The 12,565-nt window shown below is 48.6% G+C and overlaps 1 protein-coding gene across 1 annotated transcript in view; it reads right to left on the bottom strand.

The window, feature by feature from the left end:
- emc2 (ER membrane protein complex subunit 2) overlaps window positions 1–2,856 on the bottom strand; it is a 110,606-nt gene extending 107,750 nt beyond the window's left edge. Inside the window, exon 1 of the mRNA XM_052023766.1 lies at window positions 2,775–2,856. Coding sequence (XP_051879726.1) covers window positions 2,775–2,814 — 40 coding nt within the window. The 5' untranslated portion in view covers window positions 2,815–2,856. The remainder of the gene's footprint in view (window positions 1–2,774) is intronic.
- Window positions 2,857–12,565: the final 9,709 nt, after the last annotated feature.

The raw sequence follows: 12,565 nt of genomic DNA, 5'->3' as shown, positions 1-12,565 counted from the left end.
TATTACTTCCATTGCACAACCAATCACCTGCACTAACACAAGTATCAAATAAGTAAATTTCATGCTCTGATAGTCTCCTATATAGAGTAAGTAAAAACTACATGAATATCTTATACTTGTAATGATACAGGAGTCATTTCAGCCTATTTACTCCATGCTGGCTCCCAAGGGAGTAATCCCATTTGGGGAGGTTGGGGGGTGGGGTGGTGGGGAAGGACTAGTTCCCATGGACTACTGCAACTTATTCTCTCTCACAGATGCCCATCAATTCCCCTTTGACTCTTTTTTTGCCATTAATCCACCAGCAAGTTTCTGGGATGTGGGAGAAAACCACAGCACCTTGTGAAAACATGCAAACTCCAAACAGACAGCTCCAAAAGTTAAGGTCAAGTCCCTGGAGCTCTGAGGTAACAGCACTACCTGCTGCACCAGTGTACCATAAATGGGGCCATGCAAATGGATCACAAACCTGTATGATAATACCGTTGTTTTCCCTGTCAACTTGCTCCATGAATTGAACATCAAAAGTGTGAGGGCCCATGATTACAATCTACCTTTACATGTATTGCAAAGCAAAAATAACACATTTAGGAGCATAAGCAACTCTATTACTTCAACAATTTCCAATGATAAAAATCAAAGTGCTTTGATGCACTTTAATGAAACAGATGTGTATACATTTTCCCTGTTGAGTTGGAACAAAGTTCAGTATTCCCAAGGGCATCCAAAGCATTTTATGGTCGAGATGCTTTTGTACTGTAATCACTGGTATAATGCAAGATGCTCAGCAGCCAATTATAACACAGCAACTTCTTCAAAATAACTAGTAATATAATCTATTCTGGTTGGCCAGGTTACCAAGCAAACACTCCTGACATTGCCTAAACATTTAACATTCACCTTTTTCCAAATAAAACCAACCATGAAGTTGCCAAATTGCCAGAAACACCCTACTAATCCACTCAAACCCATGCAGGGAAGGAAATGGGCCATCTTTATGAAATCTGTGCACTACTGCCAAAACAGGATGGAACAAGTGGTGCACAAGCTTCAACTTGTAACCCCATGAATGCATGCTTAGTTGAGGAAGCATGACTTCACACTCAGATCCTTCTTCCCTTGCAGTCCAGTCCCACTTACACCATGAATAATAGCAAACTGAAAGCTCAAGACAGCTTTCTCTGGTTTCATGATGATTGTGACACCCAAATACCCCTTCATGTGTCAACCTTGCTTACCCACACCTTGACCTTCCTCTTGATCATCCACAAGCCCCACCCAGCCCCATATCCCATGCCCAGCACACCACCCACCTCTCTCTCCATGTCCCAACCCCAGCACAACCCCCTGCTCTCTCCATGTCCCACCCCCAGCACAAACCCCATTCTCCCCTCATCCCACCCCCAACAAGCCCCCCACCCATGATCCACCTACAGCACGCACTCCCGCTCTCTCCACATCCTGCCCCCTGCTATCCCCACGTTCCACCCACAGCACACCCCCCCACTGTCCACACGTCCTGCCCCGAGCAGTGCCCCACTCATTTTCCAACCCCAGCATACCCCCCACTGTCCCCACGTGCCACACCCAGCATGCCGCCCCTGCTCTCCACATGTTCCACCCATAGCATGCCACCACTGCTCTCCACGTTCCACCCATAACACGCCACCCCCTGCTCTCCACACATCCTACCTGAAGCGTGCCTCTCCCACACTCCCCACATGCCAACCCCAGCACGCCCGCTGGCTGTGCCCGCATCCCACTGCCAGCACACGCCCCCCCGCCAGCTGTGCCCGCGTCCCACCGCCAGCACACGCCCCCCCCGGCTGTGCCCGCGTCCCACCGGCCAGCACACGCCCCCCCCGGCTGTGCCCGCGTCCCACCGGCCAGCACACGCCCCCCCCGGCTGTGCCCGCGTCCCACCGGGCAGCACACGCCCCCCCGCGGCTGTGCCCGCGTCCCACCGGCCAGCACACGCCCCCCCCCGGCTGTGCCCGCGTCCCACCGGGCAGCACACGCCCCCCCCGGCTGTGCCCGCGTCCCACCGGCCAGCACACGCCCCCCCCGGCTGTGCCCGCGTCCCACCGGCCAGCACACGCCCCCCCCGGCTGTGCCCGCGTCCCACCGGCCAGCACACGCCCCCCCCCCCCGGCTGTGCCCGCGTCCCACCGCCAGCACACGCCCCCCCCCCCGGCTGTGCCCGCGTCCCACCGCCAGCACACGCCCCCCCCCGGCTGTGCCCGCGTCCCACCGCCAGCACACGCCCCCCCCCCCCGGCTGTGCCCGCGTCCCACCGCCAGCACACGCCCCCCCCCCCCGGCTGTGCCCGCGTCCCACCGCCAGCACACGCCCCCCCCCCCGGCTGTGCCCGCGTCCCACCGACAGCACACGCCCCCCCCGGCTGTGCCCGCGTCCCACCGCCAGCACACGCCCCCCTCCCCCCGGCTGTGCCCGCGTCCCACCCCCAGCACACGCCCCCCTCCCCCCGGCTGTGCCCGCGTCCCACCCCCAGCACACGCCCCCCTCCCCCCGGCTGTGCCCGCGTCCCACCCCCAGCACACGCCCCTCGCTCTGCCCGCGTCCCACCCCCGCACTCTCCGCATGACCTTACGACCACTATCACACTCCTGCCCAAGCTGTGTACACCTGAGCTGGGACCCGGCCCCCTCGCTCCCCAAGGTAGCCGTGGCGACTAAGGTTCAGCAGCATTCCGGTGAGGAAGCAACGACGATCCGGGACCCCGAGGCCCCTCCACCAGACCGAAAACCACTCACCCTCCCAGGTTACATCGAACATGTCTGCAACCGACGCCATGTTGTCCGTTGGATCATGTGACCCGACGCCGCACGCACTGTAACTCCCGCCCCTTCACCTCTCTCGTCCAATAGGAGCAGTCCGATTCCCGTGCGGGGCCGCACACGCGATCCGGCGACCGGCTGAACCAAGGGGCGGGGCCTCACGTGCAAGGCAGGCGGAGTCCTCACATCTGATTGGCAGGTTTCCACTGCTATGTTAATCACAAAGGCAACGCGGCGTTCACCCACCTCACCTGTTCTCCACCTGCACCGGTACCGTCCGCCTCACCTGTATCCCTCCCTCACCTGTTCACTCTCCACACCTGTCCACCTTCCTCACCTGTACCCTGCCACATCTGTCCACTCTCCTCACCTGTCCACCTTCTGCATCTGCAACTGTACCTCCACCTTACCTGTCCAATGTCCACACCCGATCACCTTCTGCACCTGTATCACCCCATTAACCTGTCCACTCCGCACACCCGTCCACCTTCTGCACCTCTACCTCTCCCCTCATCTGTCCACACACTACACCTGTTCACCATCTGCCCCTGTATCCTTCCTTTCATCTGTCCCTCTCCACATCTGTCTTCTTTCTGCCCGTCCCCTTCTTCACCCGTCCACCCTTCAGAATGGAGACACAAGAGACTGCAGATGCTGAAATAAGGAGCAAAAAACAAACTGCTGGAGGAACTGATGAAGGGTCTCGACCTGAATTGTTACAACATATAAGTCAGTGATAATAAACCTGATTCTGACTCTATCCCTTTGCCTCCATGACCAAGATGCTGCTTGACCTACTGAGTTCCCCAGCAGTTTGTTTCTTGCACCCTTCAGACTGCACCTGTCTATTCTCTGCATGTGTCCACCCTTCACACCATATCTGTCCTCCCTCCACACCCATCCACCTTCTACACTGCACTTCCATGTACCTATCCTCAAAATCCCCACTGCACCACCAATCATTTCACCCTCCCTACTTCACTAGCAAAACTGCAAGAAGGCACACATTAAACAATTAGAAATTTATTGGAGTTTAATTTGAAATGGCAATATTCAAGCAGGAACTGCCACATCATAACCTGAGGGTGGAACCAGTGAAAGGTTTTAGTCCCAAGGTTGTCACTGTCTTCGTTAATCCCTCTCATGCTCCTCCATTTCTTCAATACCCAATGCATCTCCTGTTATGAAAACCTTTGAGAAACTGACTGCATGTTATAAAGAATAACACATGTCTTGCAACCCTTTTTAAGCCTTGATTCAGTTTCTCGGGTCAGTGGAGACTCATAAACCAATCAAGATTTACTCTAAAGGTTTACAATGCCACTAAAAGCCTTTGATTGAATTACCTCGTCGAAACATAATGCCTATTATTGTCTGCAGCAAGGTTGATGCAATGATGTAGGGCCAAACCCCTTTGCCTTTTCCATACAGAACTCCCAGAGGATTTAGTATGGGCTTAAATCACCTGATAAAGACTTTAGGTGTCACATTTGTGCGTTCTATGAATCCAACCCAGACATGATAAAATTTCATTCCTGAAGCAGCTATCTGTAGAAGTGGTGGGGTTTGTTATATAATTCAGAACAGAGTGGATCTTTCAAAACAAAAGGAAGAAGAGACAAGTTTTGCATTTGTAAAGTACCTCTCACAACACTTGAATTTCAGCCTCCGTTGCAATGTAGGAAACAGACTGCAGACAGCAAGCTCCCACAAACAGCAAAGAGCTGACGTGTGTTGGGGCAGTGTTACACCTTGTTCTTTTAGTGGGATATTTTACTTCCAACTGAGAGAACAAAAAGGACTCAGTTTAATGTCTTTTAGGGCAGTGGAAGAAGGGTCTTTGAATATTTTTAAGGTGGAGGTGGATTGATTCTTGATAAGTAAGGGGTGAAAGGTTATCAGGGATAGACTGGAATATGGAATTGAGATTACAATCATATCTGATTAACTAACGGAGCTGAGTGGCCTACTTCTGCTACTGATTGGTATGTTGGCATGTTACATCCAAAAGCCAGCACCTCTGAGAGTGCAATGCTCCTTCAGTACTGGAGGTGTCAATCTGCCCAGTATATCAGGAAAACCAGCCTCCCCTCCATGGACTCTTGTCTACACTTCTCGCTGCCTCAGGAGAGAAGCCAACAAAATCAAAGACCCCACCCACCCCAGACATTCTCTCTTCTCCCCCCTCCCATCAGGTAGAAGATACAAAAGCTTGAAAACATGCACCGCCAGGCTCAAGGACAGCTTCTATCCCACTGTAATAAGACTCTTGTATGGACCTCTTATATGATGAAGATGAATTCTTGATCTCCCAATCTGCCTCGTCTTTGACTCTTGCAGCTTACTTTCTACCTGCAATGCACTGTACTTTCTCTGTAACTGTAACACTATATTCTGCATTCTGTTATTGCTTTTCCCTTTGTACTACCTCAATGTCCTTATGTATGGAATGATCTGTACAGATAGCATGGAAAACAAAGCTTTTCCACCATATCTTGGTACATGTGACAATAATAAACCAATTATCAATTACCAATATGGATTTTGTGCTCTGTCTCTGAGTGGGGCTTAAACCACAGTCTTGTCTGAGTTGACACAGAGGCAGGGCTGACACTGTGTGGCCCAAAAATAAATACCTGATATTTTTGAACAACTCAGAGGAGTTTCTAAACTTGTTATCTGAATTCAACAATATAAATTATGAGTAATTACTGACTCGGGCTTGTTTGTCATGGTCTTATCACCCACACAGAGTGAATGGAGTTCAGATCTTTCATTGCGCAAAGGAAAATCAGTCAAAGAGGTGATTTTGTGAGATGTATGTCACTTTGTATAATCCTTTGCAGTGAGGGACTCTGGTGGGTAGGGTAGTGTGGTGAAGATTGGGTGTGAAGGAGGATCTGGTACAGATGAAAATGCCTGATAAACAAATGACAAAGCATCAAGCAGGAGCTACAGACATTTACACAGCCTGTAGTCATAGCAAGCTGTCAGGCTGTGGAAGTGATCAGTTCCGACATAAAGTAAAGGAGCTGGAAACAGTAATGGGTCTCGCTGAATGCACAGCTGTGAATTGGCAGTGGAACAGGTGCCAAACTTTCCAGACGGGAAGAACAGGTAACCCCTGGCCAGATATGTCTTGAGTGAGAATCACAGAATTTGAGCCTAAGAACAGAAAATGCTGGAAACAGCAGGTTGGACAGCACCTGTGGAGAGAGAAACAGCGTTAGTGTTTCAGGTCTGGGACCTTTCGTCAGAACTGGGAAAGAGAGAAAACAAGTCAGGTTTAAGTTGCTGAGAAGATGGGGGTAGGCTGGATAGGACAAAGGGAATGTCTCTGACAGGGCGAGAAAAGGTGCCATGGGAAAGTGTCTGAGATCTCTGAAGATCCATTTCACATCACAGATGCTGCAATCAGTTCAATAAAACAGAAGAAACTAACAGGATATACCTACTTAGATTGTTCTTGTGTGTTTTGTGTTTTGTTCCTATAGCCACGTTGTTAGTTGCAGCTACAAAGGGTAGTTGCTTGTTTTTGAGTCGGGAAGTCATGGGTTCAAACCCCACTGCGGACGCACAGGGCAGGCAATGTTCACAGATGCTGTGTAGTCTTTCACATGCATTGTTAAGCCAAGTCCCTCTCTGCTCTCACAGTTAAAAATCACATGGAGGTATTCTGCAGAGCAGGGACACTCTTGGTATCGATACAATGTTTACCCCTCCATCAACATTACTGGGCAAATAACTTGGTCATGTCACATTGCTGTCAGTAGGAGAGGTGGGATGTGAAATTAACTCAAAGTCAAGTTTATTGCCATATGCACAAGTACATATATGCACAGGTGCAATGAAAAACTTGCATCACAGGCACATAGCATCATATAAGCAGCACTTACAAGAAATAAATTAAACATAACTTAAACACAATTTTTACAAGGAAGGACACAATTGAAACAAAAAAAGTCCATTTTAGTGCAAAGTGATCGAAGTTGTCAGAGTGTTGCTATACTGAGGTAGTGATTAGGGCTGTGCCTCCTGCCCGATGGCAGCTGCAAGAAGATGGCATGGCCCAGATGGTAGGGATCTTTGATGATGGATGTTGTCTTCTTGAAGCAGCGCCTCCCTTTGATACAACCAATGGTGGAGAGGGATGAGCCCGTAATATATTGGGCAGAATCTACTACTCTCTGCAGCTTCTTACATTCCTGTGCATTGGAATTGCTGTACCAGACCATGATGCAACCAGTCAGTATACTTTCAACAGTACATCTGTAAAAGTTTGTTAGAGTGTTCGGTGACAAGCTGAACCTCCTTAACCTCCTAAGAAAGTAAAGACACTGATGTGCTTTCCTTGTGATTGCATCTGTGCAGGACCCAGGACAGGCCATCTGATATGTTAACGCCCAGGAATTTGAAGCTGCTGACTCTCAGTCACAGACAGCTTTGACTCAGCTCTGGAAGGCAAGTCAGTAAGTCAGGTGCTTGGGAGAAGTTAGTAATTGTTCATTGCTGCACTAATGTCAGTAACCACAGAACAAGCCAGCAAAGGAACAGAGAGGAACATGGAAAATAGGAGCAGGAGGAGGCCGTTTGGCCCTTTGAGCCTGCTCTCCACTCAATACAATCACGTCTGATCCTTTCTCTCAAGACCACATCCCTGCTCTCTTCGCATACTCCTTGATGTCCTTTGTCTCCAGTGTTTTAAGTATCCTTCTTAAATGTATTCATCACCTTAGTCTCCACAGCTGCCTGTGGTGGAGAGTTCCACCAGTTCCACACTCCCAGGTGAAGAAATTTAACTCATCTCAGCCCTAAATCTCTTGCGCCATTTTCTGGAACTGTGCCTTCTTGTTCTAAATACCCCAGCTAGGGAAAACATCCCCCTTACATCCAGACTTGTTGAAACTTACCAGAATTATTTACCCTTCCATGAGATCTCTCCTCATTCTTCTAAAGTCTAGTGAATGCAGGCCCAGTCTGCTCAACCTCTCCTTGTACTGCAGTCCACCGTCCCAGGTGAACTTCCAGTCAACTTCTATGACACAGCCTTTACGACAAGTACATCAGGGAGGTGAGGTGAGGTGAGGTGAGGAAGGCAGGGGGGTATGGACACCAAAATAGCACAAAGTATTCAAGGTGTAGTTTCACCAAGGTCCTGTGCCACTGTAGCAAGTCATCCTTGCCCCTTTACTGAAAACTTTTTGCAGTGAAGGCCAACGTACCATTTGTGCATTTAACTGCTTGCTTCACCTGCATGTTTGCTTTCAGCGACAGGTGTGCAAGGACACCCAGGTCCTTCCTACATCAACAACTCCAAATGTCATACCATTTAAATAATATGCCACCTCTCTATTAATCCAACCAAATAACTTCACATTTGTCCACATTGTACTGCATCTGCCATGTATTTTCCCATTCAACTTATCTAAATCAATTTGAAGCCTCTTTATGTCCTCTGCACAACTCACAAGTCCCTCCAGTTCCATGTCATTAGCAACATTTGAAATATTACAATCACTTCCCTAAAATCACTGATGCATGTTTTGCCTAGCTGGGCCCAAGCACTGATCCCTGCAATACCTCCATCTAATCACTACCTGCGATCCTAAGAAACTCCCATTTATTCCTACTCCTGTCTGTCAATCCATGCCGGTATGTTACCCCCTTCCCCCCATCACATGTGCTTTAACTTTGCACACTATGTGGGACTTTGTCGAAGGCCTTCTGAAAATCCAAAGACAAAGCATCCACTTTGGCCCATTCTATGGGTTAGGTTAGGAAGGGTGGGTTAGCAAGTTTGCAGACAACACAAAGGTCGGTGGTGTTGTGGATAATGTGGAGGACTGTCGAAGATTACAGAGGGATATTGATTGGATGCAGAGCTGGGCTGAGAAGTGGCAGAAGGAGTTCAATCTGGAGAAGTGTGAGGTGGTACACTTTGGAAGGATAAACTCCAAGGCGGAGTACAAGGTTAATGGCAGGGTTCTGGGTAGTGTGGAGGAGCAGAAGGACCTGGGGGGTTCATATCCACAGATCACTGAAAGTTGCCTCACAGATGGATAGGGTAGTTAAAAAAACTGATGGGATGTTAGCTTTCATAAGTTGTGGGATCGAGTTTAAGAGCTGCGAGGTAATGATGCAGCTCTACAAAACTCTGGTTAGACCACACTTTGAGTACTGCGTCCAGTTCTGGTTGCCTCATTATAGGAAGGATGTGGAAGCGTTGGAGAGGGTGCAGAGGAGATTTACCAGGATGCTGCCTGGTTTGGAAAGTATGGATTATGAGGAGAGACTAAGGGAGCTAGGGCTTTACTCTTTGGAGAGAAGGAGGATGAGGGGAGACATCATAGAGGTATACAAGATATTAAGAGGAATAGATAGAGTATACAGCCAGCACCTCTTTCCCAGGGCACCAATGCTCAATACAAGAGGGCATGGCTTTAAAGTAATGGGTGGGGAGATATCAGAGGAAGGTTTTTCACCCAGAGAGTGGTTGGGGCATGGAATGCGCTGCCTGGGGTAGTGGTGGAGGCAGGTATGTTGGTTGAGTTCAAGAGATTGTTAGATAAGCATATGGAGGAATTTAAAATAGAGGGATATGTGGGAGGAAGGGGTTAGATAGTCTTAGGCGTGGTTTAAGGGTCGGCACAACATGGTGGGCCGAAGGGCCTTTATTGTGCTGTATTGTTCTATGGTTCTATCTCTCCCACTCCTCCCTCTCTCTTTTAACTTCTGTCATCCTGATCATTTTCTCCCCTTCCCATTCTTTAAAGGTTGATTTTCGCCTCAACTCATTGGGCATCAAAACACACCAGCACCCTGTCAGTCATTCCAGCCTGCTGCGGGACAATCAATCACACAGGCACAGCTGTGGGACAGTCAGAAACGCTGAACAATTGACTATGTTGGGAAAGCCACATTGTTTGCACGCCTGACACTAGATTCCTGAAACAGGCACTCTATTCCAAGCTCTTGTGGGAGGACAATACCAGGCAGACAGAGGAAAAAATTGAAGGCTGTGCTCAAAGTCTCCTAGAAGAAGTCCAACATCCCCACTGAGAACCTTTGGCCTATAACTGCTCAAAGTAGAGAAGGAACATTGGGACGGGATTAAGAATCTTGAGGCCCTCCACTACCAATGGAAGGAGGAACACCATCTCACAACCTACCCACGCATCCGTCGCATCAGGCATCCCCTGTCCCATCTGTGGAAGAGTCTGCAGGTTCCACATTAGCCTTGTCAACCACCTCAGAACCCACAAAACCAGAGTGGAAGCAAGCCATCCTTGATCCTGAAAGACTGTCTAAGAAGAAGAAGATGTGTTTGCAGTGTTCACAGCCCACTTAAAGTTTATTAGTGAACTGGATTTGCAAAATGGTGAAAGGTTTCTAATTAACTCACTAAATAGTATCCAGGGCTCAACCAAGATACCTTTGATCTCATTTCAACTGGTTTGTGGAAAGGTTTATACTTAGACATCTGAAAATGGAGTAAATGTCTAACAGAGAAGGCTCGTTAGTCCTAAAAGCCACCGCAGAACATCTGGAACTAAGATCTTATTCTTTCATCTGCTCAGCCTCAGAGAGCTGGGCAACGGGTTTCTGTGCCCCACAGTTCTGGCCTCATTTGTGGGTAAAGGACTTGCATCAGCCAGGGGGTCGTGAATCTTTGGACTTCTCATCCCCAGGGGTCTTGTGGAGATTCAGTCGCTGAGAGTATTCAACTCCGAGATTGTTAGATTTTCAGTATTGGAAATGTGGGGTTAGTGCAGGGAAGTGGCAGCATGATTGTATTGAATCACAGAACACAGTTGAGGGGCTGAATGGCCTACTCCCGCTTCTATTGCTGATGTTCTTACATCTGAATTTCTGTAGCACCTGTCACAATCTGGAGATGTTCCAATGTGCTTCACGGCCAATGAAGGACTTTATAAAATGTAGTCCTTGTTGTAGTGGAGGAAACACGGTATCCAGTTTAAACAATGCCCCCGTACCTGGCAGTTCATAATGATCACGTCCCTACACTTCCACTGCTGCTTTGTAAAGGATTTTCCTTATTTTTAATTCAAGTATAGTTTTAAGTACCTCTCCAGCCTTTCCTGAAACTTCCTGCTGTCTCTGCTCTCACTGCTCCTTAGACAGCATCCCAGATCACAGCGGCTCATCTTGTTCTCGTGCCAATGATCTTCACTCTGTGCCCTCTGGAAACTGCTTGAAACTTGCTACTATTTCAAACCCCCTGGTGGTTTGGAATCCCTTTGTTACATCCACAGAGGCACGGTTCCAGCTTGTGCAGTCTCTCACAAAATGAAGCCCCTCATCAACCAGGGAACTCACGTGAGACAGCTCTCTCTCTAATGCTACAGGGCATGAATGCGGTCGCCATTATTGGCAGGTGATCTGATCTTAGCCTCCAGTCAGTGCCTGTTCACATAGTGTTCCATGACAAAGTTTGTTGGAAAATCCAACAATAATTGTTTTCTGAGGAATTTGGAAAGGTGAATGGTCCTAAACTAGCAGGATTTAACTTTCCTATCACCAATGAAAGACTGCACACATCATAAAAAGCAGAACCCTGCCTCCCCTCCCTCCCACTGTCTCCCTCTACAACTGGTCTCATACAGCCACCTGCCCAGGTGAATTGTGTGTCCAGGTAAACAGTGTGTCCAGGTGAACAGTTTGTTCGGGTGATCAGTGTGTCCAGGTGAATGGTGTGTCCAGATGAATGGCTTCTTCATGTGATCAGTGTGTGTAGGTGACCAGTGTGTCCAGGTGAGTGGTCTGTTCAGGTGAATGTTGTGTCCAGGTAATTGGTGTATCCAGGTGATTGGAGTATGCAGGTGATTTGAATGTTCAGGTGATCAGTGTGCCCAGGTGATCGGAGTGTCCAGGTGACCAGTGTGTCCAGGTGAACAGTGTGTTCTCCATTACTTCCCCTAGAATCTGATCACATCTAACTCATAATCTTAAAATAAGAGACTGACCAATCAGGGAACTGGACACACCATTCACCAGGAAGCAGATCTTCACACATCGGGCAGTGGAAATCCGGAACTACCCATCAAAGGGATGAGGAAACTGGCATCAGTTAAAAGTTTGAAAGCTGTGGCTGCTGAACATTTGTTGGGAATGAAGGGTTACAGAATCAGGGCAGGTAAATCATGTTAAATTACAGATTCACCATGAGGGAACAGTCTTGAAGGGCTGAATGGCCTGCTGTTCCTCTCTCCATGCACAGCTCTAGGGGATTGTGTACTTCAGAACATGACACAAGAACATATGTTCACCATCACCCTCAATTCCTGGTGTTTCAAAAAAACTCTTTCCCTCCATTTTAAAACCCCCAGTGATCAAACCTCCACAACACTCCAGCGTAGAGACTTCCAGGGAGTCCTGTGTGAGGTGTGGATATGAAGGGATGTCTTTCCCTCAATGCTTTGTAGGACATCATTCCACCACATAGAATTACACAGGACATTCAGTACAGCAACAGGCTGTTCGGCCCAACAAGTCTGGCATTCATGTTCCACTCAATCCTCCTGCTGCCTTTCCTCATCTACACCTCTCAGGACCATCCTCGCTTCTTTCCCCTCCTCTCCCCCCCACCACCTGCTTGTCCAGCCTCCCCTTACATACATTGATACAACCTACCTCAACCCCTCCACATGGGATTGAGTCCCACATTCTTTCTGCTCTTCAGATAAAGATGCTCCCTGTTGGATTTCTGCTGGTATATATTCCCTCTCACTGAGTTAACCCTTTGTGAT

This window comes from Pristis pectinata, chromosome 9 (assembly GCF_009764475.1).
Source record: "Pristis pectinata isolate sPriPec2 chromosome 9, sPriPec2.1.pri, whole genome shotgun sequence".
Classification (NCBI taxonomy): domain Eukaryota; kingdom Metazoa; phylum Chordata; class Chondrichthyes; order Rhinopristiformes; family Pristidae; genus Pristis; species Pristis pectinata.
The sequence above is the reverse complement of the archived record's forward strand: the minus strand, read 5'-3'. Positions and strand labels throughout refer to the sequence as shown.